General features: G+C 41.0%; 3 protein-coding genes across 7 annotated transcripts in view; all 3 read left to right on the forward strand.

The window, feature by feature from the left end:
- Positions 1–10,177, forward strand: part of col7a1l (collagen type VII alpha 1-like) — a 57,496-nt gene extending 47,319 nt beyond the window's left edge. For all 5 annotated transcript variants that reach the window (XM_030439453.1, XM_030439457.1, XM_030439456.1 and 2 more), the window contains 17 exons: positions 1,307–1,342; positions 1,512–1,568; positions 1,876–1,947; positions 2,087–2,158; positions 2,262–2,297; positions 2,380–2,460; positions 2,584–2,637; positions 2,770–2,823; positions 2,928–2,990; positions 3,073–3,135; positions 3,265–3,381; positions 4,737–4,814; positions 5,725–5,778; positions 5,926–5,974; positions 7,029–7,241; positions 8,387–8,458; positions 9,677–10,177. In XM_030439453.1, coding sequence (XP_030295313.1) covers positions 1,307–1,342; positions 1,512–1,568; positions 1,876–1,947; positions 2,087–2,158; positions 2,262–2,297; positions 2,380–2,460; positions 2,584–2,637; positions 2,770–2,823; positions 2,928–2,990; positions 3,073–3,135; positions 3,265–3,381; positions 4,737–4,814; positions 5,725–5,778; positions 5,926–5,974; positions 7,029–7,241; positions 8,387–8,458; positions 9,677–9,891 — 1,386 coding nt within the window. In that variant the 3' untranslated portion in view covers positions 9,892–10,177. The remainder of the gene's footprint in view (positions 1–1,306; positions 1,343–1,511; positions 1,569–1,875; positions 1,948–2,086; positions 2,159–2,261; positions 2,298–2,379; positions 2,461–2,583; positions 2,638–2,769; positions 2,824–2,927; positions 2,991–3,072; positions 3,136–3,264; positions 3,382–4,736; positions 4,815–5,724; positions 5,779–5,925; positions 5,975–7,028; positions 7,242–8,386; positions 8,459–9,676) is intronic.
- A 3,983-nt stretch (positions 10,178–14,160) lies between these two features.
- ucn3l (urocortin 3, like) lies at positions 14,161–16,326 on the forward strand. The gene is made up of 2 exons (XM_030439233.1): positions 14,161–14,460; positions 14,815–16,326. Exon 2 carries the CDS (start codon positions 14,825–14,827, stop codon positions 15,311–15,313), a length of 489 nt encoding a protein of 162 aa, XP_030295093.1. The 5' UTR covers positions 14,161–14,460; positions 14,815–14,824; the 3' UTR covers positions 15,314–16,326.
- A 1,866-nt stretch (positions 16,327–18,192) lies between these two features.
- On the forward strand, positions 18,193–25,905 carry copg2 (COPI coat complex subunit gamma 2). The gene is made up of 24 exons (XM_030440150.1): positions 18,193–18,342; positions 18,936–18,988; positions 19,125–19,205; positions 19,317–19,388; positions 19,529–19,608; positions 19,905–19,980; positions 20,100–20,192; positions 20,376–20,462; positions 20,609–20,766; positions 20,886–21,019; positions 21,128–21,195; positions 21,358–21,546; positions 21,979–22,074; positions 22,485–22,728; positions 23,192–23,267; positions 23,380–23,483; positions 23,617–23,742; positions 23,844–23,912; positions 24,001–24,182; positions 24,355–24,484; positions 24,703–24,800; positions 24,933–25,071; positions 25,229–25,327; positions 25,498–25,905. The coding sequence occupies exons 1-24, from the start codon at positions 18,306–18,308 to the stop codon at positions 25,626–25,628; spliced, it is 2,622 nt and encodes an 873-aa protein (XP_030296010.1). The 5' UTR covers positions 18,193–18,305; the 3' UTR covers positions 25,629–25,905.
- Position 25,906: the final 1 nt, after the last annotated feature.

The following is a 25,906-nucleotide window of genomic DNA, read 5'->3' on the forward strand; positions in this document are numbered from 1 at the left end:
CACGGGCTGCCAGAAAACTTACAGCTCATGTCTGGTCCTTGTTGTCAGAAAGGTTGGGGACCCCTGCTGTGAGCCACCTGGTCCACCTCCTCCAAAGGTGCCCCAAAGGTTAAATTAGGATGAGGACTGAATCTCTGCCACGTTGTCCTGCTGAAATTCTAAATTAAAAAAGGGGACGCTGTAGTAAAGCTGCAACGATTAGTCGATTGAATGAAAGTAAATTGCCAGTAACTTGATTAAATTTCAGTCATTTTCAGTTTCAGTTGTTTTTTTTAAACAAAAATATCAAACATGTGCTGGTTTCAGCTTAAATGTCATGTCTGAAATGTCATTTATGACAGTTAATGAAAGGCTTTTGGCTTTTGCACTGTTGGTTGGAGATAATAAGTTGTTTGTAGACGTCATGTTGGGGTCTGGGAAGCTGTGATGAGCATTATTCACAATTTTGGATACTTTATAGATTAAGGATGCGTCTTGTTGCAACAATTTTTAATTAAATGATGCTCTTTTTTATCAAAGGACCTAACTGATGATAACATCACAGGTGTGAACCTGTGCTGTTGCCAGCTGGGAGGACAGATGATAGATTTTTGGACCTGAGTATCAGCATGTTGTACTTGAACCTATCTCATGAAGCAGGACACTTGCATACTTTTATGCATTCATGCTGTTTTCTGACGTCTTTCGTCACCAAAGTTTGTGCACCAAAAGGACCACAAATAAAAACTTGATGCAGTTTCTGTCAAATCTTTTCACCATTTTGCACGAAAAGTATGAAGGCGCTTCAGTTTCTGAGAGCATCAGTGAACTTCTTGACCTCGTCTGCCTGAGCGCACTAAATCTTTATTTACACTTGACTCACTCTCAAGGTTGTTTGCGTCAACAGTGAGGTATGAGATGTGAAAGAAGAGGCCAGCGTTGACATTTGACTCCTTTTCATTTCTTGGATAGCGACGTCCCATTTATTCTGAAGTGTCAGCAGGTCCACGCTGTGTTGATGGGAGTGAGTTCAGCCTTCAGTCAGACTGGTGTCATATTTGTTTGTTTCTTCTCCACTGAGGTGTCACACTGAGCGACTCATACCTGTCAAATGCCACTAAACCTTTTCCATGTTGTGTTCAGCCTGTTTGTGACATTTTTATAAAAGGTGGATTTTATTGTATTGTGAAGGGATTTATTAACATGATTTGAGGTCTCAGCTATTATACAGTAGTATAAAGTGCTGCTTTGCAACAGTCACATACTGTCTGTGTGTGATTTGTTGACACCTGGAATTGTCATTTTGAAAAGCATCTTTCTTTTTCAGGGGTCAAACGGATTACCTGGAGTCAGAGGAGAGCGGGTATGTTGATCTTTATGTGTCTTTGTAGACATATCAGGAAGTCTTGAGGCTTTGTACACATTCATTACAGGTGACTTGTTGCAAAACAAATCACAACAGGGCTTACTGTTTATTAAGTAAAAGTATAACATGATTCATGGCTGAATATATCCATCATCCCTCCCGACAGGGGAGCACACTTCAAATCCAAGGACCCCGGGGATTTAAGGGTTCCAAAGGAGACGCGGTGAGACTCACTCGAAGTTGTACGTGTATGTGCAATGTACATTCAAGTAAAGTAGCCTCAGACGAGGATGCCGTTGACAGTATTTGCCGCCTGGTTTCAATTCAGTGCAACTCAGCATCTCACCACCCGGGCCAACAGAAACACACAATATATTCTAGAAGAAGAAAAAATGTATCTTAAAACCAATCAATTTAAAATCTATGTGTGCAATTAGGGATTTATGCTTTCACATATACTATAAAGATCCAAGCATACCAGTAAACACATAATACGACTTCTGAAGAATTTACTAGATGTTTTGTTCCAGGGCGAGCGAGGCCCACCAGGCTTTGACGGAGATAAAGGAGAGAAGGGCGAGGACGGTCCTCCTGGATATAAGGTAATAAATCCTGATGGTAACTGAGACACTTAGTGCTTGGAGATGTCATGATGGAGCTCATGATAGACAATTCATTCATGCTAAATGAATGGGATTACAAACATATGGATCATGGAAGGCACTTTAATTGTTTTTAAAGGGCCTAAAGGGCGATGCAGGCACTAAAGGGGCATTGGGCCGGTTTGGCGCTCGAGGACCAGTCGGCCAGAAGGTAAGTACAGCTTCATTAATATGTTTACACTCCAACAACATTTGTTTACCCATTCATTACTTTTATGGAGGTACTGTGTATGAAATTGTCTTCTTTCTTGCAGGGAGACCCAGGAGAGCCCGGACTCAATGGAGTGATGGTAAGCTGAAGTACAAATGGAGCCAAATTTCTGTATTAGTTTCAGGAAATCACTTACAAAAGATATCATGATGTGATTAAAGGGCCGAAACGGGGATCATGGAGTGGATGGTGCCAAGGGGGACAAAGGAGATGTTGGACTCGAAGGCCAGAAGGGCAATCAGGTACGCTGGACAAATCAACATCTAACCCATCAGGATCCTTTACATTTTTTGGAACATTCAGATGACATTATGGTTTTTGTTTTTGTCTTTCATTTGTTTTGTTTGTTTTATTTTTTTCCACAGGGTGATCGCGGAGAATCAGGTTTACCAGGAGACAAAGGGGAGAAGGGAGAGAAGGTGCAGGAAGTTATTATTTCATGCAGTTGTCCCACCTTGTTCCCTCGTGCTTGTGACTAAGTACAAGATTCCTTTTTTATTTAAGATTTCTGTTTGTGCGGTCACGTTTCAAAGTGTCACCTGCTGTTACAGGGTTTCAGAGGCTTAACTGGACACATTGGGAGTCCAGGCCTGGATGGAGAAAAGGTTAGGCCTCAATTATCTTCTTAACAGACCAAAAAGAGAACTGTCTAACAATGTTATACAAAGAAAGTATATGTATATGCAACCTGACGTACTTTTAAAAACAGGGAGATATGGGGATCCCCGGGACCGCTGGCATACCTGGACTGAATGGACTCACCGGGCGCAAAGTAAACATTCAAGTGTGCACATATTTTCCTCTTTCTCTCTCCCACGAAAATATATGCAATCTTACTATTTTAATAATTTTAGGGTGATAAAGGACAAGGAGGCATCAACGGTGTTGATGGTCATCAAGGAGTGAAAGGGGAAAAGGTTTGTTAAATAACATCAGTATCGCATGGAGCTCGTCACAGTTGTACTTTTCTGTTAAATGTGGGGAGAACTGACTGTAAAATGTGTCTTTTTTTATACAAACTGTTCTCACTTCTTGTGCAATGACAGGGTGCAGCAGGTTTCCCAGGTTTCCCGGGGTTCAAGGGGTCAGCAGGGATTCCAGGAAGGGATGGAGATGATGGACCACCTGGACTCCCAGGACTCCGTGGGAACACGGGGCCTAAGGTACCATATGCCTGCTCCCTCAGTGTATTGGGGATATATAATACTGGATTATTATTTCTATGCTGCATTGTTAATGTGTTATTGTACATTGGCAGAAAAACCTGGGTCTGTTATCGACATAACAGAATAATTATCTCATTTTGATCATGATGCTTCATTTTCTCAAGATAACAAAGTAATCATAGTCCAGCTCTTCTCCTTTGACCAGGACTTATTTGGGTGTTATATCTCTAATAGGTGGCTCATCACTGCCTGAGTCAGATCCTCATTACTGTAAAATTGTTGATCGCTGATTTGTCAGGCTGAGCTGACAGGGACAGAGACTCGTAAGCAACAACATGACAAAACCATGATCGCCTTTCTAAGAAGAAGAAAAATCTATCTATGTATATATCTATATCTATAATTATCACAGACAACCATACAGTGTATGGTGTAGTGAAGGAGGAGCAGTGAACACAATGTTTACATGCCAAGAAAGTGAATGTGAATATTTGTCTTGGGATCACACAGGCAGGGTTGAAAATGAATAAACGCATGATTAACTCACAACTTGTTCCCTACAGTGATTTGATACAAACGGCAAATTGTGAGCACCATTATATGCCCTCTCGTACTCGCTCATGCAAATTGGGGGATGACAGCACTAAAAAAAGGCCAAGGCCAAGATTTGCTTTATTATCTATTATTATCATTTGTATTTGTCCACTATCAGATTCCTTGTGATGCAGATTGTGTCGCACAAAAGCATCTGTGGAAGTTTTATCAAGCGTCCCCGATTACAACATCGTCCTGACGTCAATCTCCGCTCAGGACGTCGTACGTCGCACGCCGCCGTATCTTTCACACAGCAAATAGTCGCGGTGAACTTTTTAAGATACATTTGCGTTCATAAAAAGTTGGAAGAAAAGAAGAGTGAGAATGTGACAGAGCACGGGGAACAGACGGATGAGCCGAGCTTGATTACAGTCATCACCATGTCTGTGTCTCGAGCAGAGGCAGGCAGCCTGTACACTGCAGCAGAGGATACAGCAGCGACATGTCCTTAATTAAGCACACACACGCGCGCGCACACACACACACACACACACACAGAGGTCTATTTCCGTCTCCAGCTTTCAAGTAATATCTTACTCAATTAGCTCCTTTCAGCTACAATTACCAGACTTTCAGTGTTGACAGAGAGTGGCTGCAAACCACTAATGAGGATATTCCAAGGATGTACCTAATTGGTCTGTCTTTCATAATGTTTAGAAGTGAGTTGTTAAATGTTGCGGCTGTAGATTTCCTTTGTTGTGAGTATAGAGTTTCTCTTTGAAAGAATTTTAAAACTCAGAATGTGTTGTGTCAAACAGGGCGAGAGGGGACGGAGGGGCAGATCGAAGCCATGTCAGGGGGGAACGCCCGGGAACCCTGGACTCAGAGGAGAGAGTGTGAGACATGAACAACATTATTCATTATCTTCATGTATTTACAGTGTGGTATGTTGACTAAATCTTTCACCAGATGTAAAGAATTCATAAAAGTTTGTTTTGGATAACTGCGTTTAATTTTTTCAGGTTTTCAAATATGAAAATGAAATGAAAATATCCAACTTTCAGCACCATTTCTGCACCACTTTGTTGAGACTTGGTGTTTTTGCTAAGTGGGACTATACTGAAGGCATCAACAACTCCCCATAAATACCAGTTTGTTTGTTTTTTGAACATTAATATTGTATTAAAGTTCTTAAAAAAAATGTAACATAGTAAAGTCAAAAACAAGACAATCTTTACCAAAGACAACAAAAATATCAAACTGATAAATAAAAACTCCACGCGATGCAAGAATTTCCACATAACATATACCATGTAACAAATAGAACTGTTGTGCTACCAAGGGCTCGATCCCTCTTATCTAAACTTAGATATACTAAATAATTTCCCCAATTTTAAATGTATTTGTCCTGCCCAACAGTACTTTTATAACATCATTTATTCATAAGAGGCTTCAGTGAACCAGCCCAGACAGGACGGGCTCCCTGGTGTCTTCCACCCCCTCATTACATCCCGCCTCTCCAACATGACGCAAGCCAAAACCAATCGTACGAAATAGAGTGAGAAAAGATCACAGCTGGTTTGGAATTAAAATTGTCCTCAAACATGTCTGTAGTACGTCCATGGATCAAAAAGTCTTGGTCACTGCTTGTATTTAAGGTACGATATGGCACAATTGTGGCATTAATCTTGGTTGCAGGTGCTGGTGACTAGCGAGGGAACAGGCTAGGACTTCAACTCTTTATGCAGACTTTGTTCAAATTAAAATGATTTAAGAATAAAAATTAATCTTATGTTTTTATTACAGGGTACAGTGGGTACTGAAGGAGAAAAAGGGGAGAAGGGGGAGCCTGGACTCTCTGTACGTACATCACTGTACATTGACACACACATTTAAAAGAGAGAAATATATTTACAGCATGAATGTGCTGAATTCAGAGTTAGAAACAGTTAGAAACATGGGGGAATTTAAATAATGACATTGAATCTTGTTGTTCTTTGTGTCAAGGCTGAAGAAGTGAAGGAGCTGGTCACCCAGGAGGTGGTAGAAAAGTGCGGTAAGATTGTGTGTGTGTGTGTGTGTGTGTGTGTGTCTTTGTGTGTGTTGCGGGGTGTCATGTTATTCACTTGTACATCTTGAACCATCTATGTGTGCTTGTACTTTTCTGAGTGAACAAACATGTGCCTGTGGAAAGGCCTACATATTGTGTGTGTGTGTGTGTGTGTGTGTGCGTGTGTGTGTGTGTGTGTGTGTGTGTGTGTGTGTGTGGCTGTTTGTTGTAGAGCTCCCGTGGCAGCAGCACGGCACCCGTGTGTGTTGTGCCATCTGTTATGTTCTCTCAGAGGAACACACACCATGGTGCCAGCGACAGTGGAGCCATTCACAAACACGAGACGCCTCACCAAGAATCCGCCACACACTTACGAGACACTTAAAGGATCATTTGTCAACCTTTGCTGCAATAAACCTTTTTCACAGGTGACACGTTGACATGTCACAGTAGGAGAATCACAGGTGGAGACTGTCAACAAACTCTGCTGAGTGTTTTAAATCTTCTCCAAAGCTAGTGACATTTATTTACTCTTGTCAGTGTTGAGTTTCCTGTTTGTATTAAGATTTATAGCGCCACTTTAAATAGTTTAAATCTGATATATATCCACATTTTACAATGTATTTATTCAGTAAATCATATTATAGATGTATGAATTTGTAAGACTGCCTGGTGTCTCTTTAGCAACGCACAATTTTCTCTTTCCAAATACTTGTAATCACCTAGAAAAAATGAAAAAATGGATTCATACTTGGAGTAAAATAGATGATTTCAGCACAGACTATTTGAGCGTGAATGGTCTACTTGCTGGATAATAGTTTCTTATTAAAACCACACGTCTAAAACCACAATGTTTGTAGTGAAAAGTTGTGTTTTAATCATTTTCTGGTCACAGGAGAGTGAAATCTGTAAAGTGTGAAATAATAAATAAAGTTGTCTGGATAACAAAACTGATGAAACCAAGATTTAAAATTCCAGAAAGTCATAAAAAAAAACTAAAGACAAAATTTTCATTTGGTGTTCATGCATATAGCTGTGTGTCGTGTCTGTATCGTCGCAGGGTTGGAGTACAAGCTCATAGTGAAGTCTGTGGATCCGGATGGAACTACGTCAGTGACCGAGAAGAAAAGAAATGAGCTGGACAAAGAGGCACTATCCCTCAACCGCGACCTCCAGGAAGGAGGTGAAGAAGAACATGGAGACAAAGTGGGAGAAGCGACCACTCCCGCAGCTCCGATCCTCGAGGAAATGGGGATACGACCAAACAGCACTGGTGATGATCATTAGTTCAATATTACAGATTGACACAAGTTCTCTGTTGGACTGTTGTCCAGGCCCAGCAGCCAAACACACAGATGGCTGCGATATCATAATGTGCAAAACTGCTCAACAAATTTATAGCATGTGACCAAGTGTGTAACAAAGCTGAATGCTTACATATGTCATACTTATGTGTAGCAGCTGCAGTGTAGGCAGCTTTGTAGGCAGCCTGTTCTGCTCCTGGAGCGCTGGAGTCCTGCTACTGACTCCGTCAGCACGAAGACAAAAAAAGCAACCACAAAGTTAAACAAAGGGTCAACATGTGCCAAGAAATCACACAATATTTCATGAAGCTCATTAATGATCGCAGTCCTCAGGCAAGAATAGCTTTCTGCTTCCCAATTTATTTTAATTATTGCTTTAGGTAAACCAGAAAACTAATCACAGAGTGAGCCTGTCATTGCCCATTGTCAATGTCAGCATGTTTATTCATAAATTACAATTAGATGTAAAACGGTGACGTTCATCGCGTTCTGTGCACACTGTGGGCCACAGTTCAATATTCAGCTTTAATTTGGAGACTTACAAATAAAATTAAAGCCTCTGCACTGCAATTAGTACCTGTGGCTGTTTTATTTATGATCACTGGGTGTTATTGATTTAACTGAGTTTTGATGCTTGTCTCATAAATGGTCAATGCCATGACGCAAGTGTCTCTGACTGAACTTAGTTTCCTGCGATGTTGTTTGATCAAATCAGATGAAACAAGCTCAACACAGCAGACTTTGCAGAACAAAACAAAAAAATCCAAAACCGGGGCTTACTGCTTTGCACCTATAAATGTGCTCCATCCAATCTCTTTTTGATGATATTTTTGGATTTCCTCTTTCATCCCTGGTTTTAACGTTAGCGGCATGTGAATTGCGCGATTGCGTAACTGTGATTCCCCACAAACCGAGTCTGTAGTGTTCCAGATTCACAGACTGTTTGCACAAAGAGATAAAAAAAGACCATCAATAAGAGCTCAGCTGCTTGGGAGAAATTATTTTCAGAAGCATTGATTATGTGTTGCTCCAGAATTAGTGGTTCCCTCACGATCCCCCAATGACTGAATCCACCAACGTGTAAAACTCTTCATTGATGTTGTTTTTCCTTCAGATTTTCTTGATGGAGGGACTGCGGGGTGGGGACGGAGGAAGAAAAGAAGGGTGTTTGGAACAAACGCTGCTGGTGAGCTGCCAAGACAACTGATTTTTTTTCTTCTCATCTCTCTGCTGCCCCTCTTTTATCTCTTGTTTACTTTCATGTATCCGCCTTTTTTTTCTTCCTCATGTCTTCATAATCTATGAGTAATTAGTTTGTTTGAAATTGTTTAAAAGGACAAGGTGGGAGAAAACGATAAGACTGAAGCTTAATCCAGCCTGTGCTAGATTTCATGAGGCAATATACTAATGAAAGTATGCAGCGGAGAAGTGTAATGAAGAACGTTGCATCCAAACGTTGTGTGTAAGATAACAATACACTGACAGTGTCCAACAACTCCTTTCTAACCGCTTGTCCTAAATGAACTTAAACTTTAGAGACAGGAAAACTCCTATCTTCCTATTGGCTTAAGAAATGCTAACAAGTGTTGTACACTACATTTTTCGAAAGGATACTCATCTTGTTACGCCCGTATCTGTGTTTAAAATGCACACAAGACTGCCTGTATCCATTAAAATGGCCGTCTTCCTGCACCTGTCACTGGCTAGCTAGCTTGCTGTAATAAAGTAGAAAAGACGGGTGAGTTAGCGACATTAATTGTGTCAGTGGAAGAGGCAATATTTCTGGGAAATTTAAAGTTAACAGGCTAATGTTAATGTTAGCATCTCCAACAAGCTGACAACAGTGTTAGCCGGTCCAACAGGCTAACATCAAGGTTAGCTTCTCCAACAGCTGTGGTTTGAGTAACATTTCAGTTATAATACTTCAGTGTTAATGTTCATCTTCACTGTCATTGTCTCAACCTACCTAACAACAGTGGTGCTGCCATTTTGCTGGGAATTATTCTGAATATAGGAGAGTTTATGCCAGCGTAATCAGCATCGCTAACTTGAGAAGTTTTCAGTGAGGGTGATTCTGTTATAGCAAAATTCCAATTCTAAGTTAAGATTAACACTTCAGTGCTACTGGCTGAGATCTTGATGAACAATATCCTCTGGAGTCTTGACAACCCTTCTTAATTATAGCTTTACAACATACTCCGCACACTACTGGCATTAAGTGGCGTCCATACATATTGTATTTTGAGAGTGAAGGATTTCATCAAGAAGGAAAAATGTAGCATGACATTATTGATCCCACTCCTTGAACGACTTGAAACATTTTAGCAGCATATTCAACTCCTGGAATATGGGAAACACAAAGTGATTTTAATCTATTTAAACCTGTTTCTCACCTCGCATGCAGTTCCAACAACAGACCGCTGCCTGGAGCCGATGTCGGAGGGCGCCTGTTCAGAATACGTCCTGCTGTGGTACTTCCACCCTCGCTCAGGCGAATGCAGACCGTTTGTGTACGGGGGCTGTGGTGGCAACAGAAACCAATTCTCCTCAAGACAGGAGTGCCAGAACTGGTGCGGGATGGAGAGAAGTGGTCGGGGCTACCAATCAGATCACAGATGAAATATATGTTGTGACAGCTAATCAGAAAAGGGTTTGTATTGTTGTAAGGTATGAATTTACGTGTATGCACGAAACCCTGAAGATGGAACCAGCAAACACCAAAAAAGGAAATACTTTTTGTACATAACTATGTAAAATGTTGAATATCTGATTTATTTATATAGTTTCACAGCTGTTTCTTCATTTGTTTTATGGCCAGCGTGTTCCAGATCTTGATGTGAATGATAAAAACATGTTCATTTTGTAATTTTGTGACTGTGTTTACCACTAAAAGATTATATATGTGTTTGGTTTTTTTGTGATGTCTTTGTCATGCTTGTCTCGACTCTCTAACGGCCCGGTCACCTTTCTCATGTTTTGTCAATCGCCCTTGCATCCTGTGTGGAGTGAAAAATAAGAAGCTGGTAGCTCATTTCCTGCTGCCACCTCCACCACTACATATGCTTCTTTGGCAGGGGGTGTTATGGGTCAGGCTGGGAGCCAGATGAGGGGCCAACAGGGGCCCAGTGAGGGAGATCACGCGGGGACTGTTTTACAGGACTCTCCATCAGACAGACGCAGCAGTAACAGGGGATTCCTGCGTGGGTGTTGATGTGGGGGCAGGACGCATTCAAAGTGTTGGTTTTTTTTTTCCTGGCAGTGAAAATACACGACACAACTTACATTCTCCGGTCATCTGCGGGCGTGAATGCTCATGTCAACGTCCGGTGTCATCACGGAGCGTCTGCCACACAGTGCTGCAGCAGCTCCACCACCAGGTTTCTTTAAATTGACCTCCCCAAAATGTTTGCTCGCTGACAAAGGGTGAGCATTTGAAGCAGGAAATCCCAATCACCTCAAACTGACGGATGAGTCTTTCAGCTACAAGCCTCCGGAGTCTTTCATCATATTAGTCACGATGTTGCACTGTAATGTACTCCCACATGCTACGATGCTTTATAGCTATGCAAGATGCAGTAACACAGTCTACAGTGACAGGATGTTCTCGCTGTACCACACCCCCTGTCAACCTCAAATAGTAAAGATCGTTTTTGACTTAAAATAGACTAATTGTGCTCGAAAAAACCCACTAATTTCCATGAAAAATAGATATTAAAAGCCTCCAAAAACTTGGTGTCCTGTGGAATTCTTTCTCCAAAAAATAGACAACAAAATGTGTTTACATTCAGTTTCATATCACTAAAAACGCATTTGTGTGCATCTTTAATTTCCAACAAATGCGTCGTTTGCATTTATTTTCTCGTAAAACATTTGCAAATGTTGTCTTTTTTGGTAAATTGCTAACATCATGAAACACGGAAAAGACATTCACATACACGCACGCAAAAATCTTCCATGTTTGTCCATAACAGTGAACATTTATGATTAAAAGAAAGAATCAAATTAAAAGTTCTATAAAAAGCAAACATTCTTATTTAGCAGCTAATCTGCTTTTTATCAGGATTGTGAGTAAACTTTGTTCGGTGCACTGAGCTCCCCCCTCCTCATACTAGTTAGAATAGCAAGGACACAAATACAGAAACCTGTGTTTACTGTTCTAACTTTGTGAGAAAAGTTTGTGTTCTTCCGATTGAGAAATGTTTTTTAAAGGCCTGTGATAATATCTTGCAATGTACTACTACTATGCCAGGGCAACTATAGCTCAAGAAAAAGTCCACATAGCCCCCATCAAAAAACTATTGAACGTATCTCAGCCTGTTTGTTAGATGTTATTTCACTTGTTGATTATAAGGATCCACACAAGAGTAAAAAGTGTGTGGTCAGTTCTCCAAAAGGCCTTAATGGATCCACGGATGAGTTCTCCACACATCCTTTTTCAGGGAACTAACAACATCATAATCCAGCAATGAAAGTGTGATTTCTCCACTGAAGCTGAAAAGGAGCAACTAATTCCACTTCAGAGATCAAATGCCGGGCAGAGGCAAGAGTGGGTGGATGTCTTATTGCAGTGTGTCACGGACTGTGATTACTCCAGCTGTGATGACTTACAGTCATATTAGTCTCACAATGGAGTTGCTCATTAGAGCTTGACCCAACAGCCTTTGATCCTCTCAGTCCGTCCATGCTCCCTCTTTGTGTTGACATGATAATATATGTCACTGCAGGTGGTTCCCATGGTGTGAAATCTCAAAGTTTTTTAATTAAAACGCAATGTTCTCTGGATCTCAGAGATCAGCGGCCTTTTGAAATTAAACAGCCGTATACAGAGCATGAAAGTCGTACATGCTGGGTCGTGTTATCAAACACAGTTTATGTGGCGTCGTTCAGGATGGAGGGTCTCAGTGAACTCTGCACTTTTTTGTATGTCATGTACAATGAAAGAGGCAACGATGTGTGTGAGTGATTAATGTCAGGCGTAAGATGCTATTAGGAGGGATTATAGTTAGTTATAGTAACATAAACTTGGCTTTGTTTCTGAAAAATCTACAAAAAATTACATTAAAACTGAAGCATTAAGCGTCTTATAAACTGGTGTTATAAGCTTGAACTTAAAGCATCGTTAACTGTTGATACATCATTAATAGAGCCACTTTTGGGTTGTTCCTGGTTATGAAAATCCCTCTGGATGTGCTTCCATGAAGGTGGAATTCAACCAAACACCTCCATGACACACTTGATCCACATTTAAGAAAAGTGCTGCAATGTGTTTGCAAAATCCAATTCTATTTATCAACATTTTTTTTTTATTTTTTTAATTCAGCTCCAGACTGCAGAACTATGAGCATTTATTGACTTATCTTGTATTATAAATTATCGCCAACTTAATGGCTTATTGCAAACTATAACAAAATGTCTTTCTGGGGAGGATAGACAGCAGCCAAACCTAATCAATCTCAAAGATGTTATTGGCTCATAACTCATCTGTTAATCATTAATAAAAGATTAATTAATCATTAATAAAGTCATTATTTACACCTTATAAACCTTTAATAAAGGATGCTTTGTTTGAAAGTGGCTCCAAATTGTGCTGCAAATAACTATCATTGTCCTTTTCAACATCCCACATTTTAAAGTGCATGTTTCATTCAACCATTGAAAAACTGAAAACAATGTATTGATTATCAAAGTAAACTAATGGACTATTTGATAAACTAGTGCAGCTTATTTTGTTTAGTGTGAAAATGTAACAAAGAATACCTTTTCTAACCAGTGTGCATGATTATTCTGTACGTCACTATATAACATTACTCTCTTCCGTACGACACCAGGTTGAATAAAGAGAAGCTTCCCCTGTTTAATAGTTTATATTCTATTAGTTCTAGAAATTGAATGGTGGAACTGTCTGTGGTCCTGAATTGTGTGACTGTCCAAGGTTCTGAAAGAGGAAAGTGTTTGCATACCTGCATTATGCAAATGTCCCTGATCTTGAAGTTTGGTACTGTCCAGGGTTCTAAAAGATGGAATAGTCTGTGGTTCTGATGGACTGAACTGTCCGTTGTGTCCAAAATATGTAACTGTCCATTTTTTCCTGAAGGACTGTAACTGTCCATGGTGCTGGAAGAGGGAAGTGTTGTACGACTGAATTATGGGACCAGTCTGTTGATCTAAAGATGGAACTGTACCTGGATCTGAATTATGGAATTGGCCATGGTTCCAAAAGATGGAGTTCGCCATAGTCCTGAAAGATTGAAGTGTCCGTAGTTCTGACAGACGGAACCGTCCATTGTTTCCAAAATATGTTATTGTCAAATTTCCCTGAAGGATTGTAACTGCCCATGGTTCTGAAAGAGAGAGGCGTCCACCCTCCTGAATTATGTTAGTACCACTGGGTTCTAAAAATGGAACTGTCCATGGTGCTGAAAGATGGAGTTGGCCGTGGTCCTGAAAGCCTGAACTGTCCATGGTTCCAAATTATGTAACTGTCAATTTCCCTGCAGATTGTAAACTGTCCTGATTCTGAAAGATGGAACTGTCTGAGTTCTAACTGTCTATGGTCAGAAGTGTCCCCGGTTCTGGAAAGCTGAAACGGTCCCTGGTTCTTAAAGATGAAAAATGTCTGTGGTTCTGTATAGCAACTGTCCTTCACAAGTGATTCTAACAGTAACACTGATCACTGAAGGTGGACTCCAGCAAAAAAACCCTTCACGTCGAGTAAAAACACGTCAAACATATTTAAAATAAAAGAAGAAGAAACTTTGTGTCTTCGTCTCTGGTGTCGTGATGTCTCGTGTTCTCTGACGGGAGGTCACATTTACCAACTTTTCTTTTTTTTTTTTTCTTTTTTTTTTTTAATTACCGCTACATCACCGCGTCACAACCAATGGGGTACTTCACAGCGAACCAACATGTCAACGGGATGACGTTGTTGCTGGCGTATGGGCTGCAGATTGATGGCTCCTACTAAATGAATGCAGTGGGAATGGACGAGCGAGACACTCCGCCGGTCAGACGGTGCGCACTGCTGACCTCCGCACACAGCGTCACTTCACCGGGACCGAGCTCACAGCCTGAGTCGGGAGGATTTTCCGCCTGTGTGGGTTTTTTTTTATTCTTACTTGTTTGTTGCTTTGCAGAGCTGCGTGTGGGTTGACCTCTCCAACTGTTATTCTTTGTTGCAGGACACGAGTGGTAAGTTATTTTCTTACATATTTGTGACACAGCTGTCATAGACGTGGTGCAGAGAAAAGCTTGCAGACTTTTTGAAGACACAAGCTCTAAAAAAAATAGATCTTAAAAGAGTCTTGAAACTATATTTTTTGATAAAGAAAGGGCTAAATATACGACTTAATACTTAGTGGAGGAGACTATTTGGTTCCAATTCGATGTGGATTTGACACTTTTAGTTGATTACACTTTATTTAGTATCCACTTTTATTATCCGTGCGTTTTTTCTCACTTGTTTTAAGATGAACAGATTTATAAGACTGTATAAAATATGACTGTGTGAAGTAAGTATTGTCCTTCCTCCTCCGCCTGTCCCAGAGGACACAGCATGCTGTCGTCCCTGAAGACCCTGCTGCTGCTCTCGGTCCTGTGCACACCGACCTCCAGCCTGTGCCTGCGCCTCTACCAGTCCCGCCTGGACCTCCTCTGCGACGACCAGATGGCGGTCGGGGTCCGGAGCGAAGAGGACGAGCCGGTTTACTCCCCCGTGGACGGCTGGGGGTCCCTCCTTCAGTCCGCGGAGTACCTCTCCTCCTCTTCCTCCTCTTCCTCCTCCTCTTCTGCCGAGTCCAGCCGGGAAAAAAGGACTTCCAGTCCCGCTTCAAACTACCGCTTCATGAGCCGGACGAAGCTCAGAGGGCAGATGCTCCGCAACAGCAGCAGCAGCAAAGGGGACCGGAGGAGCAGGCTGACCCTGTCCCTGGACGTCCCCACCAACATCATGAACGTCCTCTTCGACGTGGCAAAGGCCAAGAACCTGCGCGCCAAGGCGGCCGAGAACGCGCGCCTGCTGGCTCAGATCGGCCGGAGGAAGTGAGCAGAGAGTCGGGACAACTTCAACCCAACAGACAGACAGACAGACAGACAGCCATGACCAGTGTTGGCCTCCGTGATATACTCAGATTACTTTAGAGTGATGGTGTTGTTTCTCCAGGGTGGAAGGGTGTTTCCTCTCACCACTCACATCACAGACACAGTTCTGATTTAATTTAATTTAGTTGCTCTCATGTGAACGAATCAGAGTTCTATTAGTGAAAACACAGAGAAAAAAACCCCCCCTCCATTAAGGACAATAAATGATGAGAACTAATCATTTTGAAATGTGATTAGTTCTCATCAGTTACTGACAACTCCACACTCTTGTGTTAAAGCCTCTGTGGTGAAAATGATTCGTCTGTTTCCTCAAAATCTTAAATCAAGACAGAATTAAGAAGTCAAGAGCAATAAGGACAGAGCTGTTTTACTTGTATCAAGATGAATGGGAGGGAAACACGAGATGTTTGCGTTAGAAACAGATGAAATGTTCTCATCCTTTGGCTTTAGGACTCTGTTGAGGGGAAAGAAGGAATGCCTTCAGAGCCTCTTTTTATTTTCCAGTAAAATGAATGTTTAATGTGGTTAGTTAGCCCCACACTCATCAAATTTTAAACCCCGGACTGAACAAGAAGAAGAAAGCAGTTGCGATTAGTCATTCTCACATCCAGACCAATGAAATGTTTTGTAATTCGGGTTGCATAATCATAACATTAGAGTTGATATAATCATGTTTTTCCTCTTCTCCTCTCTGTCTCTATCTTTGCTGCTTCATTTATTTATCTACTAAGTTCACATGGGAGCCCACAGTGACTCCAGATTCTGGTGTGAAACACACAACACTGACACTGACTTACTGTACAAAACCAACTGCAAGATCGTGAAATACAGTAAAATGCAAATGCATGGGAATGTATGTGTTCATCAGATGTCTGTTATTTTTATACTCAAAATAAAGGATTATTTTTCCTCAAATAAAGCAGATGTAACGCACTACATTTGCCTTTTTTATATAAAGACTTTTGCACAATGGAATCAATAAATAATGGATTTAATTTATCTTTTTTTTTTCTTTTACTACTTCACTAAAGTAAGAGCCTTGCTGACACATCAGCATTACTGGCCAATTAAAACTTATAGATATAAAAGTGTGGATATATGTTGACCATCAGGCAACAAGAGATTTCAACACAAAAATGTTCCAAAAAGTTTATATTATGTGTTGATAATTAAAATAATTACTATAATAATAATAGATATCCTCATCTGTCAGGCAAATATATACACTGCGATGATGAAATACTAAATATATTTTCAGAAAATTTGTTAAAAGTCACTTTTGGATCTGTTATCATAAATATCAGTTTGATTTTTAGTTAGTATATAGTTTAAACTGTCACCAGTCATCAGCTTAATTTAGTTTATTCCTCTAAATTAAACACTTTATCACTTTACTTTTGGGTTTTTAAATCTTGAGTGTTTTCGTTCACCTGCCCAAGAGAAGGCTCGACATGCAGAACAATGTCGACATCTAGTGGCTGTTTGACGTTAAATCACACAGCAAGGTTGTGAGTCAGCTCTGCAGGTGTGGAGCTGATTCGGTGAAGAAAGGTCAATGAGATTTTTGTCTGGTGTGATTATGATGCTTCACCCTGTTGGGCCCATGTTAGGACACATTCAACGCTTTTTACTTATACTGTCGTCCATTCGATTAAATCACCAGTCAGCAATGGTGGAAAAGTAACTAAGTATATTTACTCAAGCTTGAGTTACATATGCTTTACTTATGTGTTTCTTTTTTTTATACTTTTACTCCACTACAATTCCAAGACAAATAATGTACTATACTTCAACTAGTTACTTTGTAGATTCGGGTTGATAATACAGATTAAACTAAATAAATTATAATGTATCATCATGGATAAAGACGAGACCATGCTGATCATTTGGTAAAATTCATAAGCCATCCAGCACTGTGTAGTAAAACCTCAGCCCCAGCTGCAACATTCAAGTATTGTAAGTATAAATGCATCAGTAATCAGTGCAGGAATGTAACTGATTACATTTACTCAGGTAATGTGCTTAAGTCCTTTACTGAGGTACTTTATTTAAGAATTTACATTTTCAGCTACTTTCTTCTTCCATTCAACTACATTTTGAAGGCAAATGTTGTACTTTTTCGCAGCTATTTCTCTGATAACTTTAGTTACAGTGTTGGTTCATTTGCAGATAACATGCTGCCTCACAGCTAAAGAAGCACATTTTTTAAATGAATTCATTTGATCATTAATCCGATAAAAAAAGAAAAAAAGGTGATAATAAAATGATAATCAGAATGATAGTGAATATTAGATCTAACAGTTGGTCGACCCACACTGTACTAATTACTGTGTATACTATATACGCTTACAGTAATACTTGCAGTATTTCTTTATAGGTGATACATTTAAGTTGACAGATGTACAACTTATGGGCACTTTTCACAAAACTATCAATAATTATAATTCAATAATGAAATAATAATAAGACATATTTTGAAATGGGTCATACTGTATAATTAGTACATTTGGAGCCTTAAGTGTATCTGGTGACTAACATGTCTTACTAAATGGTCCTTTTTTCTGAATCCTGATAAGTTGATTTAATTATAAGTTCAAAGTTTTAATTAATTTCAGTTAATATAAATCATAATTAATTAATTAATTAATTAATACAGGCAAATGTCCCATTCATTGGTCAATTTAATTACAGTTAATAAAAAGTGTTAATAATCACAATCGATCACAATAAACAAAAGGAATGACTTATCTGTGACGGTGAGCTTGTCAGCAGCGCCATCTGTCGGCCGTTACGTAAAACGCTTTGACGTACGTTCCTTTGACGTGGACGTTTCAACCGGAAGCGGGTTTTCATTTTGGCTACGTGGAAGTAGCTTCTCTTATGACCGAGGCTGAGAGCAGCTTTTGCTTCTCGTCCGTCAGCATCATTCCGGCATAATGATTAAAAAGTTTGATAAGAAGGACGAGGAGTCTGGTAAGATCGGAGGGTTTTTACTTTTGATGATGACAGCGTTTGAAAAATAGAAATTGTGTCTTGACTGACAGGGTGTTAGAGTCTTTGGTAGCTAGCGGTGATAGCCTGGTCAGTTAGCCGACTAGCTATTAGTCAGCTAACTGCACCGGAGTGTACCTGTGACTTGCAGGCTATTTTATTCATTAAACATGCATGCAGGTTTAGCTATAACCTAATTAGCAGTTGCGTTGTCATTTTTATACGCTTTATTTGACGTTACAGTAATAATAACACCGGTCGTACAACTGCTGTTAGCTTAGCGTTAGCAATGCTAGGGTAGTGCCAGCTGGATGTTTTTAATTTAGTTTTACTCGTTACCTGTCTTCTCAAAATCCAGTCGACTAAACCTTGCTGCAACGATTTCTTATTTAAACACGGTCTTTCTGCTAATCAATAAGTGTTTTGAAGTTCTTGACTCAGCTTTATTGAATAGGTTTAGTATGCTGGCGTTAACCTTGCGTCGTTTACGTGTGTTAGCTTTGAATGAACTTCAATTACGTGACACGACAAGGTTTATTTGCACAGAGTTCTCACTGTACTGTTTTGACATTTAGGAAGTGGGTCGAACCCTTTCCAGCATCTGGAGAAGAGTGCCGTGTTGCAAGAGGTAAAGCCTGCACTTGATGTTACTGACATATACACTCAAACATATTCTGCACTTCTATAAGACAAACAAGCATAAGCCAAAGAAACAAAACCCTGAATAAACCGAAATTAAGTAAGGTTTCCTCTCTTGTTCACAGGCACGTATCTTCAATGAGACCCCTATCAACCCAAGAAGATGCCTCCACATCCTCACCAAGATTATCTACCTCCTCAACCAGGTAAAAAGATGTTTGATGAAAATGTAAAGTACTTCTTAATTTGTGTTTGTCGAGCGTGCCTTGTCATCTGGACTCCGTCTCAACTCTTGTGTCTTGTCTGTGTTTGTTCAGGGAGAGCATTTTGGGACCACAGAGGCCACGGAGGCCTTCTTTGCGATGACCAGGCTCTTTCAGTCTAATGATGTAAGAGGTTCTTCATTCTTTCAATCCTTCATTAGTTTATGGTTTAGGTGCTTCATTCTGTTGTAGCTTAAGCTGCAAACTTTCAGTGTATAGTGCATTTTTGTAGTATAGAGAGTTTATACTGTCTTTTTCTCTTCCAGCAAACCCTGAGGAGGATGTGCTACCTTACCATCAAAGAGATGGCCAACATCTCTGAGGATGTCATCATCGTTACCAGCAGGTTTGTACCAAAATGTTTGAATATTGATATCTCCGTCAGGAACTATCTGTCTTGGCTGCGAGAAAGTATCTCTGAAACTAGTTGTGGAGAGTTTGTTCAGATTTGTTGTTTTCATGCACAAACACTGGGATCTATAACAACATGGCCACACGTCGTTTTGCATGTGCAGAATTAGATTTGTCTTGTGGTGTTATGAAAATTGGTAAATTGATAAAGTCTTTGTGAATGTGTTTTGTAATATCTTTCTTTTTCTTTTGAGTTCAGTCTTTAATTCTTCTTTGTGTGATATTTTGCAGCCTGACCAAAGACATGACAGGGAAGGAGGATGTGTACCGAGGACCTGCCATCAGAGCCCTCTGCAGGATTACAGATGTCAGTGCTCCTTCCTTTTTTTTCCCTTCTCCCCATCTCTATCTTTTCATCTCATGCAAGAAAGGAAATATTGTCTACAGAAACGTTGTTTGTTGAATTTTCCTTGTCATTTTCCACAGACCACCATGCTGCAGGCCATTGAGAGATACATGAAGCAGGCTATTGTTGACAAGGTGCCCAGTGTGTCCAGTTCAGCCTTGGTCTCCTCACTGGTAAATAAACTGCACAGTATCATATTTAACTTATAAATCAAGAAAGAACTTTTTTAAATTATGTCTGGTTTTCAGAGTTTATTCTCAGGGTATTTTGTGGTTCTATAACTGAGATAAAGTGGCGTAATTGTAAATCATACCATTGCTGGTCTGTGATTAATTCCTTTCTATTTGTGTGTTCAGCACATGGTGAAGATGAGCTACGATGTGGTGAAGCGTTGGGTGAATGAAGCCCAGGAAGCTGCTTCAAGTGACAACATCATGGTCCAGGTGAGTTATATTGACATATGTGAGGACTTCAGGATTTATTTTATTTAACCCATCTATTTTGTGTGCATTTTTATATAGCAAACAAGTACTCATAAACTGAATACACAAATTTCATAGCTGTTGTTTGTGTGCGTCCTGTCCTCCAGTACCATGCCCTCGGCCTGTTGTATCACCTCAGGAAGAACGACCGCCTAGCCGTCACCAAGATGCTCAACAAGTTCACCAAGTCTGGTCTCAAGTCTCCCTTCGCTTACTGCATGCTCATCAGGATCGCCAGCAAACTGCTGGACGAGACAGAGGGAGGGTGAGCAGACCTGCAGTAATCTAATCTGATGTTCCAGTAGGGACAGCTAATCAACGATCTGCTGTCATCTTTACTGTCTCAGCTTGTTAACAGGATGTATTCTGTCTTCATGTTCTCAGTCACGACAGCCCACTGTTCGACTTCATCGAGAGCTGTCTGAGGAACAAGAACGAGATGGTGGTGTACGAGGCTGCCTCTGCCATCGTCCACATGCCCAACTGTACAGCCAGGGAGCTGGCCCCAGCTGTGTCTGGTCCGTAGTTTACTCACAGCTCATTAATTATCATTATGTGTTGTTTCAGTTCACTTTCCTGGTCATATTGCTGCTTATGAGTCTCATTGGGAATGTTTTTGTGTGCAGTGTTGCAGCTCTTCTGCAGCTCTCCCAAAGCAGCATTGAGATACGCTGCAGTCAGGACCCTCAACAAGGTAAATCTTCATCAAGAACTGCGACGATTCATCAATTAACCAGTCAATTAGTTGCCAACTATTTTGATGACAATGACAATGATAATAATTATTCTTGTATTATTACTCTATGTTGAATACATACTTAAGTATCTGCCCTGATGTTTCCTTTGTGTCCACCAGGTGGCCATGAAGCATCCATCAGCTGTGACCGCCTGCAACTTGGACCTGGAGAACCTGATCACCGACTCGAACCGCAGCATCGCCACGCTGGCCATCACCACACTGCTCAAGACCGGCAGTGAGAGCAGCGTGGACCGACTCATGAAGCAGATCTCCTCGTTTGTGTCCGAGATCTCGGACGAGTTCAAGGTCAGACACTTTTGTTTAGTTTCATTTCATTCGTACATAGTGGGTGTTTAGGTGTTATAGAGAGTGAGAAGAAATTACTTTAGCTGCACATCGGGACGTTGCTGGGATCCCCTGAAGTGGGAAATGGAAGCTCTGTAATTAAATCTACCCTCTGACTTCCACAGAGAAAGGGGGGGAAGAGTTTTTTTTTTGCCTGGATAAACAATTAATCTTGGTTTAGATAAGAAAATAAATCATTAAGTAATTTTTTAGAAACATGTGGGAGTGTGTTGTGATTAGGTGTTTTTTTATCACCCAGGATTTCAGCTCCTGTCGCCAAAAAAAGATTCATTTCTAATATGAGATTCGCAGCTTCGCCTCCCTTTTTTTTAATCTTGTTATATTTGTTCCATTTTCTGTCCTAAATCTGTCCCCGCTGCTTGTTTACAACAGGTGGTGGTGGTGCAGGCCATCAGCGCTCTGTGCCAGAAGTATCCCAGGAAGCACAGCGTCATGATGAACTTCTTGTCCAACATGCTCAGAGATGATGTAAGTTGATTATTAACAGGCCTCTGACTATCTTTCACACTTTGCTCTTTGCCTCACAGGGGCACAGTCAATATCAGTGAAATCATGCAAACAGAAAACTGTCTAGAAAGAAAAATCTGTAATCACAGTTGGCATTTCGGAAGCTTGCATGCTTCTACATGTTTATGTTTATTGTAGGACTTAAATTCAGTTTATATGTGCTGACATGTTTAAAGACATAGACATGGTAGAAAAGACACGTTTTTATTACAACAGATGGTCAAATATACATAAATGTTGATCAGCAGTTGAACAGAACAGTTGTTTTTAGTCCAACAAAATAAGTGCAAAATATATTAAGTTAAAACCTACCTGCAGAGTTTACATTCTAATTTGAGCAAAAGACTCACAGTGACCACGTCTCCCTGCAGGGCGGTTTTGATTACAAGCGGGCCATCGTGGACTGCATCATCAGCATCATCGAGGAGAACCCAGAGAGCAAAGAGACAGGCTTGGCCCACCTGTGCGAGTTCATCGAGGACTGTGAGCACACGGTGCTCGCCACAAAGATCCTGCACCTGCTGGGCAAAGAGGGCCCGCGCACCCCGCAGCCCTCCAAGTACATCCGCTTCATCTTCAACCGGGTGGTTCTGGAGAGCGAGGCTGTTCGTGCAGGTGAGACAGCACAATGAACTTCTGTATTAATTTCACCTATTTTATATCAACTGTGAGAGAGGCTGGTGTCTAACACCGGGTGTCTGCAGGTCCTCAAAAAGTCAGAATCCAGGACTTAAAAAGTCTCTGGTTTATAAAGAAAACAAACTTTTAGGAATTGCAGTTCAGTTGCAACTTTGTGATTATGGTGAAAAAAAAACTACAAAACAGATCTTGCATGGAACCAGTAACCACAAAGTTAAACTGTTTAACCCAGACAGAATTTATCAGAGCGCACAGAGCCATTGTGTTGTTTGGGTTAAAATGGTGTTCCCTCATCAATAGCTACTTCAAGAAGTCACAAGTTAAAATCGTTTGTTAGTGCTGCTTTTATTCGGTGCGGCTAAGTGAAAGTTCACTGAGGACAGCGCTGTTATTTAATGGCATTTAAAATTTAAATGCTTATTCCCTTGACTGCCCTCAGCTGCTGTCAGCGCTTTGGCTAAATTTGGAGCTCAGAATGATGATCTGCTGCCGAGCGTCCTGGTTCTCATGCAGAGGTACTCCATTACTTTTGTTTGTTTGTTTTGTTCCGTGACCATTTCAACTTGAGGAATACAAAGAAAACACTGGATACATTATGGGTAATATGACTCGTGTCTGTTCTTGTAGGTGCATGATGGACAGTGATGATGAGGTGCGAGACAGAGCTACCTTCTACATGAACGTGCTGCAGCAGAAGCAGAAGGCTCTGAATGCTGCCTACATCTTTAATGGTACACATACACACACACACACACACACACACACACACACACACACACACACACACACTAATGATATACTATTGATTGATAACGGCTGTTGGTCAATAGCATTAACGTCTCATCTTCTGTCTGTTGCTCTCAGGTCTGTCTGTGTCCATCCCCGGCCTGGAGAAGTCCCTGCACCAATACACTCTGGATCCCTCGGAGAAACCATTCGACATGAAGTCAGTCCCTCTGGCCACCACTCCGATCACAGAACAGAAAACAGGTACAACCACGTGTTGTTTATTAATCTACGCAGGGCTTCTACTGATTTTTATACTCAGGAATCAAATCGTTAATCGCGTCTGTTACTGTTTTTCTTCGCAGAAATCGCCCCTATTGCAACGAGCAAACTGCCAGAAAAGTTGGCCCCATCACGCCAGGACATTTATCAAGGTAAGATTGTCATCATAGTGCGTCCGACATCAGATTCAACATGAACGTGATGACATTCAGACTTTTAAAATCTTATCTTTGCTGACAGAACAACTGGCGGCCATCCCAGAGTTCCAGGGTCTTGGCCCGCTCTTCAAGTCGTCCGACCCGGTGCAGCTGACGGAGGCTGAGACAGAATATGTGGTGCGCTGCATCAAACACACCTTCGCCAGACACATGGTGTTCCAGTTCGACTGCACAAACACGCTGAATGACCAGCTCCTGCAGAAGGTACCAGCTCAGAGGACATTTTTGTTTTATTAAGTTGGATTTTTCTGTAGATTTATGAAGATATCTTTCCATAAATCTTTATTTAAGCTTGATCAGTCTACGGAAAATACTTCCATGATTAGACGGTAGGAAACAACTTTGACTGATTGCATCTTGTTCCTCTTTGTGTCAGGTCTTAGTACAGATGGAGCCATCAGAGTCCTATGAGGTGATTCACTACATCCCAGCCCCCAGCCTCCCCTACAGCCAGCCTGGTTCCTGCTACACTCTGGTCCGACTGCCTGACGACGACCCCACAGCTGGTAGGAACACTAAGACATTATTGGGGTCATGGAACAGTAAAAGTGGCTTTAAATGGATTTCCAATAATCCATTGTGAAAATAATTGTTTGTTGCAGCTCTGATTTAAAGTGACTATCTCTTGCATGCACAAATTGTTCATTCAAATTGTGATGAGTTAAACAGCGCTGACTATATAATGAACTATTAAAGAAAATCTTTGTGTCCCATCTGTCCACAGTGTCTTGTACGTTCAGTTGCACTATGAAGTACCTGGTCAGAGACTGCGACCCGAATACAGGAGAGCCTGACGATGACGGTTACGACGATGAATATGTGGTACGCAATCTCAGCACATCTACAAGAAACTTGTTCTACAAAAACGAGTTCTGTGTATTTTCATTTATGTAAATGATCTATTTTCCCTCTCGATCTTTGTTCCTTCTCTGCCTCCGCCCTGCTCTTCTTTAGCTGGAGGATCTGGAGGTCACGGTTGCCGACCACATCCAGAAGGTTTTGAAACCGAACTTCGGAGCAGCGTGGGAAGAAGTGGGAGATGAAAATGAGAAGGAGGAGACTTTTGCCCTGGCGTCTGTACGGACTCTAGACGGTACGCAGAAGTCAGAGATTTAGGCTGAAATCATTACTTTTTGTATGTTTTTTTTTTTGCAAAACACTGCGCCCAGGGATTTACACAATATGTTAAGTGATGCTTGATTTATGCAATAAGTGAAAATATGTGACTAATGTGTGTTTTTCTTGTACAGAGGCGGTGGGTAACATCATCAGCTTCCTGGGAATGCAGCCATGTGAGCGCTCGGACAAAGTTCCTGAAAACAAGAACTCGCACGTCCTCTTCCTCGCTGGTAGGTGTTGGAAATCGACATGAATGTGATCACAGTTTGGTCTTTAGGAAGGCTTCGTTTTTACAAATCAAACGCAAATATTTGTTGTTAGGATTACGTTGCCTAATGTTTTTAAGATGTTATCTGCTTCTTCTCGTGATTTGATTGGCTTTCCCTCCATCTCCTCTCAGGTGTGTTTCGGGGAGGTCATGACGTGCTGGTTCGAGCTCGCCTGGCGCTGGCTGACGGCGTCACTATGCAGGTGACAGTTCGCAGCAGCGAAGAGACAGTTGTCGATGTCATCCTGGCATCCGTGGGCTAAACACTCATGCTGCTGCTCCGTGCCAACACAACCACGAGACGTTTCACCTCTCTGACACTTTGCTCTTTTCCACGGCTCTAAAATTTTATGTATACTGATATTGTGATTATGTTGTCAACAACCAACCTGAAAGAAACATACATGTTTTATTATCTAGTAAATGAACTAAAAAGTGTTTCTTCAGTTTTTCTTTCTAGTGTCTGCTGGTCCTCATGTTTTCTTTGCAGTACGAATGTTCTTCTGTCAAATCTTCAATAAATCTGACTGTCAAAGTACAG

The sequence above is a fragment of the Sparus aurata genome, chromosome 14 (assembly GCF_900880675.1).
Source record: "Sparus aurata chromosome 14, fSpaAur1.1, whole genome shotgun sequence".
In the NCBI taxonomy this organism is placed as follows: domain Eukaryota; kingdom Metazoa; phylum Chordata; class Actinopteri; order Spariformes; family Sparidae; genus Sparus; species Sparus aurata.

Bases quoted from the DNA above. Each gene is read 5' to 3' on its own strand.
- copg2 (XM_030440150.1), top strand. From the start codon at position 18,306: ATGATTAAAAAGTTTGATAAGAAGGACGAGGAGTCTG. The intron at 19,389-19,528 runs GTAAGAGGTTCT...TTTCTCTTCCAG, and splicing joins GGCTCTTTCAGTCTAATGAT to CAAACCCTGAGGAGGATGTG. The intron at 23,913-24,000 runs GTAAGATTGTCA...CTTTGCTGACAG, and splicing joins ACGCCAGGACATTTATCAAG to AACAACTGGCGGCCATCCCA.
- ucn3l (XM_030439233.1), top strand. From the start codon at position 14,825: ATGCTGTCGTCCCTGAAGACCCTGCTGCTGCTCTCGGTCCTGTGCACA.